The 15890-nt window shown below is 56.8% G+C and overlaps 1 protein-coding gene across 1 annotated transcript in view; it reads left to right on the forward strand.

Moving 5' to 3' along the window:
• Positions 1-15890, forward strand: part of Shisal1 (shisa like 1) — a 65945-nt gene that overhangs the window by 37804 nt on the left and 12251 nt on the right. Inside the window, exon 4 of the mRNA XM_028878113.2 lies at positions 2611-2952. Coding sequence (XP_028733946.1) covers positions 2611-2952 — 342 coding nt within the window. The remainder of the gene's footprint in view (positions 1-2610; positions 2953-15890) is intronic.

Consider the following 15890-nt stretch of genomic DNA (forward strand, 5'->3'; position numbering starts at 1 on the left):
TGAGGAGTTGAGCCCAGCAGAGATGCATCGCAGGTGGGGTGACTTGGTCCCTATGTCTTGCATGGGACACCTCTGAAGCTGTTTGTGTTGGGGTTGGCTCAGGTGCTCCTAAGAATTCATGTCCGGTACTGCTGGCATGGCTGGGGGATCTTAGAGTTGACTTTGGTCCCTCAGAGGTGGCTCTCCCTGCCCAGTTCCCCTCTTAGGCATGGCGGGTCCATTTTCTTCCTTCTTAGCACTATGCAGAGCAGAGGGACCTTCAGCTGCCCCTCGCCCTAGGCTCGCTTTTGGAGTGTGCCCAGCTCCAGACAGGGCCACCACCCCTCTTGCTCTGGATGCCAAGCAGCATCTGCAGAGAGCGGCCCTGCTCCCTCCCCGCCTCCTCAGCCCCCAGGCTGCTGCCATGGGAACCACCAGGAACAGCCTGGTTCTCAGAGCCCTGCCATGGGGGCTGCAAGAGAGAGAAATCTGGGGAGAGCTGGGTGCCTGGGACCAGAGCCCGCCTAGACATCTGTCTCCCGTGAGACTCCAGCCTCTAAGGGCTGAGTTGGGCTCTTGGCCTTTTTCTTCTGGCAGACATTCTCTACTGTGCCCTGAAGCTTCCAGGTAAAGCTAGTGTCCGTTAATAAAAGGCCCAGGGGTTGGCTGTCAGTCATTCACACCTTTGGGTGGTATTGTCTGAGGGGTGGGGTTGTGGGAAGGAGCTAAGACGTCCAGTGTTTACGATTTACTGGGGACTGAGCACTGAGTGGTACTGAGCCCAAGTCCTGAGTGGTACTGAGTTCTGAGCACCTGTCTTGAGGCTGCCAAGGGCGTAGCTGAGCCTCGCCATTGGCCCCGCCCCGCCCCCGGAAATCAGTCCAAGAACTTGGCCAGCTGAGAAACTTTCCCCTGAGTAGAGAATGAAAATGGGTTTATTGGTTCTGCTACCCTCCTGACAGGGCTGGGCAGGGGATAGCCACCACCTCGCCACCAGATGCCGCAGCTGGAGCCAGGGGGGCAGCCTTGGAAGATGCAGAGGCAGGCATCTAAGTTGAGGAGAGACTTAAGGCAGTACCCTACAGACCCGGAGATGGGCGGGGCTTCTCATAGACCATAGGGCAAAGTAGACAGAGGAGGCCAAGGCTCCTAGCTCAGGCAGGCAGAAGCCCCAATCCCAGACAGGGCCTCCAGGGGTTTCAGCACTTCAGGGTCCAGTCTGGACAGAGGCACGGGACCCCCTGGAGTAGAGGTATCCATCCTGCTTGGTCAGCCTCTTCTCCACACCCACTCAAGCAGATGCCCATGGCAGGGGACAGACTGAGGTGGGTGTCACTTGAGCAGTTGATAAATATGTCCCTTTAAACAGCCCTAGTCCCTGGGGGGTGCTGCCAGGAGCTCAGCAATCCAGCTGCAGTGGCAAGCCCAGAGCCAGCCCACTCTAGGGGACGAAGACCTCAAGCTGGGGGAGGGGATGTGAAGGGAAACAGATATACCCCAAGTGATAGGGGCCAGAGGAGAGGTTGGGCTTAATGAAGACTTGGAGGGTTGGAAGAGTCTCAAATGAGGGGAAGGGGGTGGGGATGTGGAAAAGGCTACCCGGCAGAGGGCATGGCCTGTGCAAAGGCCCTGGGCTGGGAGTGGCCAGATGTGTGCTTCAATGCTCAACCAATACGCAAAGAGTCATCAGGGCTTGCAGCAGGTTGAGAGCATTTCAAGTGCTAAATCCTGATGGCTCTCTCCACCCCTGCAGCCTCTGTGGGGGAAATGCTGTGTGAGGGAATAGAGGGGTGATGGGAGAGGCCAGGAATGTGGCTCAGTGAGTAGAGTGTTTCCCTAGCATAAATGAAGCACACCCCCACCCCACACACCCACACCCACCCCCGCTGCCCCGGTTCCATTCCCATCACTACACAAACCAAGCACTTGTCGTCCCAACACTCTGGAAGTGGAGGCAGGAGGATCAGAAATTCAAGGTTATCCTTGGCTCAAAGCCAGCCTGCGCTACATAAGGCCCTCCTCTCTTGAAAAAAAAAAAAAGTCGTGGAGGAGATTAAGGTTTCCCTGTGATCAGAATGAAAGGACCTTAACGAGGGTGGGCGCTGAGCTGATGTGGGTATCCCAGACAACTGGGGAGTTCTGCAGAGGGCCTGGAGGCGTAGCACCCCCCCCCCTCAGAGGGCTGTTAGCATGGGGTTCTGAGGCACATGGGGTGTGACTTGGTGTAGTGTGTCCCGGGCAACCGCAGGCTACTTCCTGCCCCTGGGAGTGAGGCCAGGACAGATGGACTAGGAGTGCCCTGGGGCAGTTGTGGCATGTGCAAAGCCAGCAGGGAGCCATGGCACATACGGGCAAAGTGGGGTGAGGTAGGGACCCTAGTTATGGGAGCCCCCAATACTCAGCTCAGAAAGCTCTTGCGGAGTGCCTGTTAGGGAAGGACCCAGGGAGTCTAGCCTAGAGCACAGTCAGGTTCAGGGCAGTGGACACCGGGGTGCGAGGGAGACAAGGCAGGTTGTGGGGGGTGACCCCTGATGGCTGCAGTGTCTGTCAACCTGTGGTGGATGCTGGCACACGGGGCTGGTGCTGTTAGGGGTGTGGCTCAGTCTCCACTTCTCCTTCTCCCTTCTCCAGCAACTACACAGCGCTGCTGGGAGTGTGGATCTACGGCTTCTTCGTGCTCACCCTGCTGGTCCTGGATCTGCTCTATTATTCCGCCATGAACTACGACATTTGCAAGGTTTACCTGACCCGGTGGGGCATCCACGGACGGTGGATGAAACAGGACCCCAGGCGGTGGGGGAACCCTGCCCGAGCCCCTCGACCCGGACAGCCAGCCCCCCCGCAGCCGCAGCCGCAGCCGCACCCGCAGCAGCCTCCCCCCGGTGCCCTGCCGCAAGCCCCCCAGGCTGTGCACACGCTGCGGGGAGACACACACAGCCCGCCCCTGATGGCCTTCCAAAGCTCATCTGCCTGGTGAGTGTTTGCAGTAGCAGCTTGGGTGGACTCGGCGCGATCCCCTGCCACTGCGTCTGGATCATGGGTGACAAAGACCAGGCTACTTGCTGTCCTTACTGTTGGCCCGGGAGGACTTGAAGCCACTCGTGGTGGCACACGAGTCTAGAGGAGAAGCCAAAGACAGGTCGTCACTTGAGTTTCCTAAGCTGCCAAGGTGAAAGGCGACGTTGGATGGCCTTTCAAGTTTTTGTGGTTCGGTCAAAAGAAAGAGAAGCGCGTCAGGGGTTGGAGGAAGGTTTTCGGCATGAGACCAGGGTAGAAACCTGGTTTTTGTTTTTGTTTTGTTTTAGACAGGGTTTCTCTGTGCAGCTTTGCGCCTGTCCTGGAACTCACTCTGTAGCCCAGGCTGGCCTCGAACTCACAGAGATCCGCCTGCCTCTGCCTCCCGAGTGCTGGGATTGAGGCGTGCGCCACCACCGCCCAGATAAACCTAGTCTTTAGTTCCTTTTCTGTACGAACCTGGAGGTGACTCGGGCAGGCTGTCCTGTGGTGACTTGGAAGAGAGAAGGATGCTGGCAAGGGAGGTGATATATCAGAGGCTTGGCTTTGGGGATGGCCAGGTCTGGGCAGCTGTCATCTCTGCCCTACACCCCAGGACGATGGTGATGGCGGAGGGTGGCAGCATTGTTGCCCTGAGTTGAGGCTTTGGAAGCGGGTGTCTTATAAGGACAGAGGCAGGCATGGCCTGCTCCCTGGCCCGGGTCTTGGGTGGACAGAGTCCGGGGGCCTAGATAGTAGCTGTGGGCATAGACTCAGGGTACTCAGACTCTGGGCACAGTATCCCTGGGGGTCACAGCCAGAACCCAGGCTACAAGGTAATCTTGTGCCCTCTTGCCCATCACCTCCACTTCCCAGCACAGTGACCACTGGGCTCTGGGGTGACTGACCAGCACAAGACTGCCTTTGCCGCTTCCCAGTGCTACAACCTCAGACAGGTCTGAAACCCTTTGACCTTCCAGTCCTCATGAGAAGTCAGGGCTGTGTACCCCTTCTTGGGTTATTTTTTGGGGGGGTGCCTGGCACATGGTAAGCACCCCGCGAACCTTTGCTGCTTCTCCTGGGAGGCACGGACGAGCTTGTTAGCCACTGCTGGAGCGGCTCCCAGGTAGCGACCTTTTCAATAATGAATGGCGTGAATAATTAATCGGATGCACTTACAGCCTCTTGTGCTTACGGAACAAGTAACTGCCTGTCTATCACGCAGGAGACAGCCACTGTCTGTCTTCCCTTGGATGGGCCCTGGACTGGCTCCTGTGCTAGGAGAGGGGAGGGCACGGAGAGGCAACATTCAGGTGGGGAGCGAGGCACAGGCATGGGGAAAGCGAGGTGAGCAGACTCTTGACTGTGCCCAGTGGCAAGACTTCCTGAAGTGTGCACCTCACATCTCTGTCACAGGCCACCCGGAGCTCACTGGCCAAGGGGGCCTGAGAGTCACCAGGAAACGTTTTGGTGGTGTCCCCACCTGCTGCCAAAGAGGGCAGTGAAGGTTATTCGTGTTCTCTACACACAGCTGGGGTGTTTGCCTGCGTGGAGGCCCATGGTACTGAGTCGCCCCCTCTGTTCCCGATGTCCCTGGCTTACCTGTCGTGAGCACAGTGCCTGCCTCAGTGTTCTGCCCTTCCCACACTGGCTGTCACCAAAATGAACATGGTGCACTGACCGTATGCCAAGTACCGCACCTTTGGGATACAGAAGTAGAGGAGGCGGCAGGGCTGTGCCCAGCGCTCGGAATTGTACAAAAGCTAGAGTTAGTCGGCTCTGAGGGACGGTGTCTGCCCGGCCATGTGGGACTCAACATACTGTGGAGCTCAGATGTCCTTGCCTTCCTGGTTCCCTCTATAGACTTGGGAAGTTGTGCCTGAGGCCACCCGGTTGCTCATTCAAACCGTAGCCTAGAAGCCCATAGGGTATGATGTGTTGTGAGGGAATGTTCTAGTCCACTGGCCACGTTCACACACCGCCTCCCGCTCCCTTTCTGCCCTCGGATGTGCTGTGATGTTGGATGAAGCTTCAGTTTTGTCAGGAGAGAAGCAAGGGGAAAAGGTTGGACAGCCATGTGGAACCTCCTTTGCCACTCCCAGAATCCCCTGGGAGACTAGAGGGACAGGGCGCAGGGCTATGGAGGACAGCTGAGCTCAGCCTGCGGCTTCTCTCTCTTCATTCTGACTTGTGTAGAAGGCAGCGTCTTGGCTGCCTGCTTCTCTGGCTTCTCTGGCACGCAGCCTCCCCTTGCTAGGGCACAAAGCCTCCAGCAGAGGAGCCGGGTGATGGTGGCAGACCCATGTGTCACCTTGCCCCTGGGGAGGCTTTCTGTAAGCTAAGCTGAGCAGTAGATCTGGACTCTCTAGGGAAACTGAGGCTCAAGGCCAGGTGGCCAGCTGGGCAGGGCAGGTCTCCTGCAAGATGGAGATCCAGGCAGCTGTGTGTGGGTGGTCTCAGCTGCCCAGGCTCTAGGGCACCCCTGCCCTGCTATGGGGGAGACGGGAAAGCTGACCAATGACCACCCGCTCGCAGCAGGGCCACCGTCAGGTCTGTGGCTCCCAGCTGGGGCTTGGTGAATGATAAGCCCTGGGTAGCCCCTAAATTGCCACTTCTACAGCAATACTGGAGACCCTAGGGATTGTGGCACAGCACTGGCCCCTCAGGTCCTGTGGGCACTGACTCCATTCATCTTCCTCTTGAGCAAAGTGACTGCCTGGCCGAAGGCAGAACCAGGTGCCAATTAAACAGCCAGGCATATGGAGCTTCAGCCAGCTGTCCTGTTCCGTGTCTCTAACTGAGTTAGGGAACAGGGAAGCCCCGGGTGAGCTGCCTTCATTGAATTTTACAGAGGAACTTTTGTCCAGCTTTTCAGACTCCGTTTCTATTCAGGTGACCCAAGACTCAGCTCCCTGAGGCCCCAGCGCCCTCCACACCTTGAATCTCTCTTTGCCTTCCCCCCAGGGCTCTGCCTTCCTCGGGAGGAAGCTCTCCAGCCTCCCCCTCGGCTGCAGATTGTGGCGGCTGCTAGCCCCAGACCATCGGCCTACTCAGGCTTCTAGGTGTCCTCTCTGGTCCTGTCCCCCTGCTGATGGGCCCCACAGCTTGTTTGCCTGTCACACCATGGTTCCTGGTGGTTCCAGGCTCTCAGCCCATGTTGGGGCTGCCCGTGGCTCACAGCAGATGCTCGCTGAGTCTGCTCTGACGCTGCAGCAGGTCAGCCCAGTGCAAAGATGCCATGCAGGATCTAGCTGAGTGTGGTTCCCTCCAACCCTGGCCCCCAGGACCACACTGGGGGAGCGGCTGGTGCCCTGAAGCTCAGCCTATCTGTCTCTGCATCCTGCCTGTCCTGTGACAGGTGAGGAAGGGTCCGTTGTCATGTTGGTCACCCCATCCTTGTCCTTGTAGTCATTGGCACATATCTGGGGGAAGATGCTCAAGAGCACGCCCACAATCACAGACACTCCTTCCCAGTCCCAGGGGGCATTTGTTAGCTCGCCAGGATCTCAGGGTTGGAGTTATCCTCACCTCCCAGATGGGTAAACCGAAACTCATACAGTATGAATGTGGGCCATGTGGGTGCTGAAGGCATGGAGCTCGGGTGACTCAGGAGCTACATCACCAAAAAGCCCACTCCAGCATGTGGTGGCTCACAACGCTCCCTGGAGCTCCCTGTGCACCTCACAGTCAGCTCCAGGGAGGAGTCTCCTCTCCCCAGCTGCCAGTCACTGTTTTATCACCTCCTGGCGGGGTGTCTGAGTCTTGTGACTTTTCTGTCTTTCCTCCTGTTCCACCAGGAGGGAGTATTTCAAATATCTGCACAGCTTGCCTGCTAGGTCCCCTGCCCCACGCTCCACACCACTTATGTCTAGGAAACTGAGGCACGTAGCAATTGGGTGACTGACCCTAGCCAATCAGCGGTCAGCACTTAAATGCAGGTGGGCCTGACTCCAGCCAGCTTAGAAGAATGCTTGTCTGGCTGGCCATCCCCCTCTTGCCCACGCTGAGGCGAGAGCCTCCTGCCTGTCTCCCTGCCCTATCCTTTGTCCCTCACAGCAGAGTGACCCTTTTAAAACATAAATCAAAACCAGCTAATGGAATCAAAATCCTCTTTACGTGCTCACCCAGCACAGCGGCCTCCCTGATGGTGTCCCAGGACCTCAGCAGCTGCTGCTCCCAACCCAACGAGAGCCTCTCCCAAGAAACCTGCAGGGCTGTCTCCTTTCCTCCCCCCCCCCAGGTACATGCCCAGAGTCTCCGCCCAGAGAGAAAGTCTTCATACCTCCCCCCACCTCCTCCATACCACCCCCCATCACGGTCTGCTCCCTACACACTCTTTCAGCCCCTTTGATGTCTTAGCACCACCTGGCAGTGTGTCTGGTTTCCTGTTTGGTGTCTGTCCATCTGTCAGTCTGTCCCACTAGAAGGGAACCCCAGAAAGCTGGGCTCTATGGAGCTCCAGCATTGAGAATAAACACCTACCTCATGGTAGGCGCTCAGCAAGCACACGCTGAGTGAATGCCCCGTGTCCCTCAGGATGGTGTGTTGAAGGCCCCCGCGAAGGTCAGTTCAGTGAATGAACCACAAAGTGTAACAGCAGGTGTTCCCACTGCCTGAGACTGCAGCCAGAGCTGTGCAGCTCCTGTCCACGGGGCCCCTGAATCTCCCCAACAGCCCTGCAGCATGCGTGTCCTCGGGCCCATCAGAGACCGAGGCCCAGAGGGAACCACAGTGGCCTGCGGGCTGGGCAGGACATGGGATTCAGGAGACTGATGCTAGAGCCTGTGTCCTGGAAATGTAGGTCCCTTTTCCACTGGGACATCTGCCTCCTAAGACGCCTGAGACACCTATCCCAGGCTAGGTTGTCATCAGCTAGAGAGCGTGGATTCCCTAAGTGGGCCTTACCCATCCCCAGAAGCCTAGGGCTCCGAGTTGCCCCATAAGAAACTCTCTGGCATGGGGACAGAAGTGATCTGAACTCCGCCTGGGATCCCGCTGTTCCAGCCCCTTCCCGAAGGCTCAGGAGACCAGTTCATTGTCCTGGTACTTGCTTGGCCCAGGGGCTTGAACTTCAGGGTCTTTATCCTTTCTCTTATTCCAGTGCCAAGCTTGGCCTCGCACTCAAGGACGCAGCAGAAGTAGCCACCTGCCAGTCCACCACATGCCCACCTACCTGCCCACCTGCCTGCCCAACGCCTGCCCACCCACCAGCCCACCACATGCCCACCCCTGCCCACCCCTTGCCCACCTCCCTACCTGCCTGCCTAACCCCTGCCCACCCCCTGCTCGCCCTCCTGCCCACCCTCCTGACAGTCTACCCAACCAGCCAACCACCTGCTCTCTGGTCTATCTGTCTCCCCCTCCCCACCACAGGAGGCCGGGACAGTGCAGTTGTACAGCACCCGTGCTTATTTCCAGTCAGTTTAATCCCCGCATTTCCTGGTCAGACTCGAGCAGACTCGCAGTGTTGAGAGCAGCTGTCTCGGAATTGGACCCGGATTCGTACACACCCGCCTCTGGGGGCCAGTGGGGAACCTCAGGCCAATCATTTATTTAGCATCTTGGAGCCTCTGTGTTCCCATATGTGAAATGGGTGCAAACCAGATTACCTCATAGACTCCTATGGAGGGTTCCAGTGTCCCAGGCATGGAAAGTTTCTCAGGGAACACGAGTTATTATTATTGCCGTTACTTAATTAGTGAACGATGGAGAAGGGAAAGCCATCGGGCCCACCTGGCTGCTGTTTGGTTTCCTGCTGTCCCCTGTGCCCGCTTTTGTCTTCCCTTCAAAGAAGTGCGGGACTTTGCATTCTAGCTTTATTCACAGCAAATTGGCCATTATCGTGCGAATTTCCTTAATGTCTCTAAACATCATTTTAGCATCTACTCAGTTGTGAAGATCCCGCGCGCTGGCATTAACTTAGCTCCCCACAGAGCGACATTTAAGGCAGCTCGCACTTTTTTTCCCCCCTCTTCTTTTTTTTTTCTTTTGCTGTGACAAATAACAGTAACAGCAGCGGTGGCAGGAGACCAGGGTGCAGCCAGCCCTCCGCTGGCTCGGCCCCTCCCCGAAGTGAGTTGCTTCCTCCGGGAGGGACTCCAGCCTGAACCTGGAGTGGCAGTCTGATGGCTCCACGCACAGCTGCCCGGCCTGGTGGCACCACAGATGGGTTCTTGATGCAGCTCTGGGGCGCTATCTCTTTAATTGTCATGGCAATGTTATTAATCCGCTCCGTGTCTCCGTGAGCCTCCCCGTCTCTTTTACTGCCTCCAAGACCACACGGGGAAGCATCTCTGTTTCCATAAAGCAGCATTTGTTTCTCAAACCTTGGTTCCTTGGAGTTCTCCTCCACCCCCCCCTCCTCTTACTATTTACTAGATACATTTTTAATTAACTTTCAGTCAAGTTGCTTTTCTGGAAAGCCCAGGCCTGCTCTGAGCGGCACAGCTCAGCCTGGATGCTCAGTTTCCTACGGGTGTCCCACGTGCGGTGGAGTTCCCTGCCCCATGCCAAGACTGGCTAGGAAGATGGTGGGAATTTGGAAACCTCCTGTTAAATGGCTAAAAAGCCAAACTGTATAAGCTGCTGATTAAATACAGCGTAGTAGACATGGAAAGGGTAACCCTTCATCACTCCACGCCATGCTTCTCGCTACGGTCTTGCATTAGCTATGTATGGCTGTACTCCTGAGTTAGGGGGATGTATGTCCTGCTCCATCTTGTCTGCCTGGAAGATACCTGGCAGGATGGGCTGGATGGGCTAGCCTGGGGTTTCCCTTCTGCACTTAGGGACAGTGAGCTGGGGTGTTTGCACCTCAAAGGCAGGCAGCGTGTGCTCGGCCCAGTGTGCTGGGATTCCGCCAGGGTGTGGGGACCCTGCTGGCCTCTGAGGACAGGATGTTCAGTGCCTGCTACCTAGTTTCCTGTCACCGGCATGAGGTGCTGGAATGTTGCCACCTCAAGTAGCTTGACCTCTGACCTCTCTGGGGACAAGCGTGTCTCTTTCGCAGATGTTAACAAGTAACGCCGTGGCTACAGGGTCACCTACAGGCAGGCGGCTGGTGGTCAGCACGCGGGGCCACCGTGGTTCTCGAAGGTCAGTTTATGAGCTCCTCCCAGCTCCAGACCATTCCAGGGGAGGGTGGAAAGTAGGACTGGCCACTTTTTTCTGTACTGCTGGATCCTTTGTCCCTGAAGGGGCCATCCCAGGCTCCTCTACATCAGCTTCCTGGCCCCAGCCTGCTTCCGTGCCAACCTGAGTGGTGGCAAGGGTTCCACGGGCATCACAGAGCCCTCACTCAGACAAGCGGAGCCTGCTGGAGGCCGGCTATTGGGTGCAGGCCCCGTGTTGAGGGTTAGGAGTCAGGAGACAGAGAAGGCAGCGTTCAGAAGCCTTCAGAAGCCATCCCCGACTCAGAAACGGCCCACGCCGACCTCCACCTTCTTTGCTCGGAAAAATCAATGCCTTCTGCCAAGGGCAAACACACCTTAGAGATGAGCAGGGAAGCCACTTCAAAGGCCACTCCAGAGTGACCTTGATGGAGCAGAGAGGTCGTGGGCGCCTCTTCCAGCCTCGGTTCCCAGCAGGCTGTCGGTCTGGAAGGCCAGGAGCTTCTCAGCAGGCTGGGGTAGGACGGCCTTTGTATCTGGGTCCCTGCATCTTTGAGTAAGCCACTGCCTACTTACCTGAGAGAGCGAGGACATTGGGAGACTGTGGGAAGGTCTGCTGGGAGCTTGGTGACAGGCATCCATTTCCTAGTTAGCCACCCTCACCCAGGCCTGCACCCTGGTGTGGAGACCGCAGTGACCCAACCCACACACTTGTATGGAACTTTCATTAAAATGTCCTACCACAGTAATTGTGTTAAGTAGAGATGCCAGCCCATGAGTCATTAATAAAGAGGCATTTCATAAAGGCCAGGTACGACCCTACCATGAGGGGAGGGGACAACCCTCCACGCCCACGACAGAATCCCTATAATCACACTCTGAGCCACAGCAACCTCCCCATGAGAAGGACCCCAAAAAACCCACACCTGCCTGTTTCTTCCCACTCACGTGATTTGGAGGAAGGGACGCTGCTCCATGACCCCACCCCAGCTGGAAGTCACTACTTCCCCAGGCACACAGACGAAGGGCCTGGGGTTGAGTCCTGTTGCTTTCGGCTCGGCCCCCTGGATCTTTGGACTCCAGCATCCTCTTCCTCCGTTGCGCCGTTCACCATTTTCTGGGGCTCAGAAAGACTCAACACCTGGAGCTGGGCGCTGTGGTTCTGAGCGGGAAGAGCCGGGATGCACAGCTCTGCAGGGCCCACAGCCCCACGCCGCCAGTCTCCATCACTCTCCAGTCCTCCTTTCCAACACTCCTGCCCCAGCCAGGTGACCACCTAAGACACTTTACTGGAGTCTCATCGAGACAAGAGCCGCCTCCAATCCAGGGACCCTTGGCTGCTACTTAGCAAGGGGACAGTCTTCCCTTCCACTGACCCTCCCCCCATGACCTCCTGACCTGAGCTGCCCAATAGCCTCAATAGTCATTCCCTGACCAGTACCCCCACAGTGTGGGAGCCCAACTCTCCTGTGGGACACCTTACTCCATAGGACGGGGTCAGGGGTCGGAGGGTAGAGGGAAGACTGGTTGAGAGTCCACCAGAGCAGCCCCTCCAAGTCTCTCTCTTGTAATCACTGTGTCCCCCTGCCTCTTACTGTGGCCACTTCCGTGTTTCCAAGGACGCATCTCTGTTGCCTCGCAGAGCTCAAATCCAGATGTGTCCCGATCAATACACGCATGTAATGGACCGTTACTGTCTTCCTGAAAGCCATTAGTCAGTCGATGGCAGCGTGGCAGTGTGTCTCCCAGCTGACAGGAGGGGGAGGGGGCCAGAACTCTTTGTGGAGCCTGGGGACAGGAGAGCAACTTCGTCCATTAGTCCGAGAAATCCAAGCTGCCAGATGGGGGTTGGGGAGGCGTAGGACCACAGTAGGCAGCTGTCACCAAGAGGAGCAGTGGCTGTGCCCAGGCCAGGGGTGGGGGCTTCAAGGGCTGTTCTAGAGGTGGATGGGACCTGGAATAGGTGGATGCAGGGCAGGTAAGAGAGTACAGTAGACTCCAGAGAGACTTGGGCATGGCATGGAGGGTCACTGCACTGAGGGCTGGGCACTCTGGGTTTCAGGGGAGAAGAGGATTCCGAGTAGGCAGGACAAGTCACAGGTAAACAGGAGGCATGAGATGCCCAAGGGACAGGTGCGTGGGTCTCCAGCAGGCACGGTGGCCCAGGAGGGATGCTGGGTAGGCCACCACCCCTGAAAGATGGCTTGTCTCTGGCTGTTCTGGCAGCAGTGGACAAAGACAAGGGGTGGTAGTGGTGGTGGGGCGTGTGTGTCTGTCTGTCTGTCGTCTGTGTGCATATGTGCTGTGTGTGTGCCTATGTATGTTCGTGTGTGTGTGTGTGTGTGTGTGTGTGTGTGTGTGTGTGTATCTGCGTGTCTGTATTATCTGATTCATAGTTGAATGTGTACCAGCACGTGGGTGTGCTGTGATGTCTATGTGACAATGTATGTCCTGGTATACCAGGCAGGAAATGAATGTGTTCACGCGCCGTGCATGGGTTTGACCCTGAATGGAGCTTCTCTCCACACCCCACCCCTGTGAGAGGGTAGCAGGAGGGTGTCCTAAGCTTTCTGGAGCTCTGATAAAAACAGACCAAAAGCAACTTGAGGGGAGAAAGAGCTTGTTTGGCTTCTGGGTTACGTCTGGGGAAGCCGAACAGGAACTCAAGGCAGGCGATTGAAAGTACAGGAGAATGCTGTTTAGTGGCTGCTCCCCCAGGTGGCTCGGCCTGCTTGCATCTACAGCCCAGGTCCACCTGCCTAGGGATGACACCACCCGCAGTGGGCTGGGCCCTCCCACAGCAATTAGCAATCAGGAAAATGCCCTGTGGATAGATATGCCCACAGGCTGCTCTGATCTGGGCAGTTCTTCCACTGAGGGTCCTTCTTCCCTGGCAACTCCAAGTTCGTGTGAAGTCAACTGCTGAAGCCCACCATGACAGGGACTCTGCGCTGGGCCTGCATGATTCGCAGGTTGGACAGCACAAAGAGGAAACAGGTCTCAGTCTGCACCCAGGTTTGAGAGAGTGCAAGTGGGACCAGTGGGACCGAATGGCATGGATAGTTAGAGATGAGGAGTGACACACATAGGCACAATAGATGATATTTGCTCCACATGATTCACAAGACATACATTCAAGACTGGGCTGCAAGTCAGGCTGAGGACTCAGAACAGACTTAATCCCAGCCATAGCAAACTCCTATTCATCCCTCAGAACCTTGCTGAGGCCATTTCCTCTGATGCAGGGGTGGGGGAGGGGGGTGGCACTCCTTCTTCTGATGACCCACTCTCCCTGTGTCCACAGTAAGAGCCCTAGCCACTTGGTCCACACACAGGAGGGGGACAGGGCATGCCTGAGTCATCAGAGTTCATAGGGCCAGGGCAGAGTCCTGGGCAGGAGTGGGTACCCTAGTCTACCCTCTACCCCCCTCCTGCTGTTTAACCGTGGGCGGCCGTGACCCGCCGTGTCTCGGTTCCAGCTTTCCGCAGAACCTCCCGACCTTCTGGGGCTGCTGACCGAGCTAATGGGACAAGAGTGGGTACGTGCTCTGAAACCTTTGGCGCAGTGGGTGAAGGCGGCTTAATTCCCATGGGGGGAGGCGGGCAGTTCCAGACAGAGGTCTTCGGGGGAAGGACGGCCCGAGCGGCACCTGATGTAAAACACAAGCTTCCTGTTAAAGCGGTACCATCAATTATTGACCAGTGGGACATTAAAAATTAACTGCCAGGATGTGTGTGTTAAAAGGCCTGAGCCTCCCAGAGCCGAGAGAGGCGGCCGGAAGGAGGGCAGCAGGAAGGACTAGAATCGGGGAGCTCCCGAGCCCCCAACCCACCCTGCAGCCCCGTTCCCAAAATGTGCTGCCTGCTGCCCTGTGCCATAGAGATGCCTGGCCCGTCCCCCAGGCTGCAGCCCCACAGAGGCCCCCCTGGCCAGCAGGACCAGGGCATTCCCTCAGCTGCCAGGTAGCTTCCTTCTGAAGGAGAGAACAGGGCTCATGTTAAAGGTCTTTGCTTTGAGACAGAGTCTCATGTAGCCCAGGCTGGCCCTGGACTTCTGATCCTTACCTCTCTACCCATACCCAATTTACGAGGTTCTGGGGATGGAGCATGGGACTTCACACATGCTAGGCAAGCCTTCTCCCAACTGATCCACACCTTCATCTCCCACATGAAATTCTTCACAGTACCACAGTGTCCTCAGGCAGAGTGGACGCTGGAAGGCAACTCTCTGCCGACAGCATCGTCACTGAAAGGCGTCAACCTTTCTCAGGGAGACCCAGTGGGGAGTGAAAGGGAGCCAGACCCTGGGTGGAGAGAGGTCAAGGCCATTCCACCCTCCCAACCTCTTGGGTGGGAGTTCTTCCCACCATTTAATGGTCCTGGGGTTCCGAAAAGTCATGAGCACATCTAAGGTCAAACAGCCAAGGAGAAGTTGATCCCCCAAAGCCTCCATGTCCCCAGCACAGATGAGTGCAAGCCAGAATCACTCTCCTCCACACCACCCTCGTTACTCATCTCTTCCACACAGCTGATGTCTGTCCTGCTGGGTGACCCAAGGGACCCTTACTAAAGCACTTGCTGGTGGGCAGCTGCTCCACACACCTCTGTCCCATTCTGGTGCCTGTGTTGGAACCGACGGGTTACTGATACCTCATGCTGGTTGAACTTGGACCTGGAAGCCTCCTTGCCCCAGGAGCAGGTTGGCAGGCTGACTTGTTACTCTTGGAGTAAAGGCCGTACAGGCCACTGGCTTCTGGAGGTCACTGCTGTCCTCTTGTTCAGAGATGCTCTCCCTACTTCCATAGTACCCATACACATCCCTGCTGAGCAGGTGAGTTGAGGGAGAAGCTCCTGGAGGCAGGTGACAAGTGACAGGAGCTGGGAGGAAGGGAGGCAGTCTCCTCCTGAGGGCTAACCAGGACCTGGTCCATGCTGCTGGTGGCCAAACCTGGGCCTGAATCCTTGCTGATCACCCGAGACTCACTCAAAACAGGGACCCAAAGCTGAGATGCAGGCAGGCTGGGTGCAGAGGCAGAGACGCACACTTCTACAGTGTGAGGCCAGAGCTGAGGGACACCAGAGCCAAGGGGCCCTGGGCTTGGTCCCCAGAGCCATGGGAGGCTGTGACACCTACATCAGGGTGACAGGTCTGCTCCTTCGGGAGGCCCTAAGAGGACTTCTTGAGGTATTTGTGCTCACTGGTCCACAGCAGCTGCTGCCTGACCTCTGTCTCTGTTTCCTTTCTTTAAAACTTTTTAAAAATTTCATGTATACGGGTGCTCAGCCTAAGTCTGTGTACCTGGTTCCTGCTGGGCCCAGAAGAGGGAGTTGGATCTCCTGGAACTAGAGTTACTACAGGCAGTTGTGAGCCTCCATGCGGGTGCTGGGAATCGAACCTGGGTCCTCTGCAAGAGCAGCCAGTGCTCTTAACTGCTGAACCTTCTCTTCAGCCCACTGCTTCTGAGACCCTTCCATCTCTAAGACTTGCTGGGTGTGCCCAGCCGGATGAGCGTGACCCCCTGCCTCTTGTTAGGACCCGGAGTGGAATCCCAGCAGTAAGATCTCTGACTTGCAAGGTGGGACCACAGTTCCCAGGCATCAGGGCAGGGGACTGTTAGGGGCCTTGCCCACATAAGTCTACTCAGGTGTGTGTGTGTGTGTGTGTGTGTGTGTGTGTGTGTGTGTGTGTGCGTGTGCACACTCAGCTCTCTTGCAGTTTAAAGGAGCAGCTTGGCCTGTTCACATCCTCTTCCAGCCCCACTGTGGTGAGCATGCCCCATCTGAACGCGGGTAGCTTGCCATCCATTT

Source organism: Peromyscus leucopus, chromosome 20 (assembly GCF_004664715.2).
Source record: "Peromyscus leucopus breed LL Stock chromosome 20, UCI_PerLeu_2.1, whole genome shotgun sequence".
Lineage (NCBI taxonomy): Eukaryota > Metazoa > Chordata > Mammalia > Rodentia > Cricetidae > Peromyscus > Peromyscus leucopus.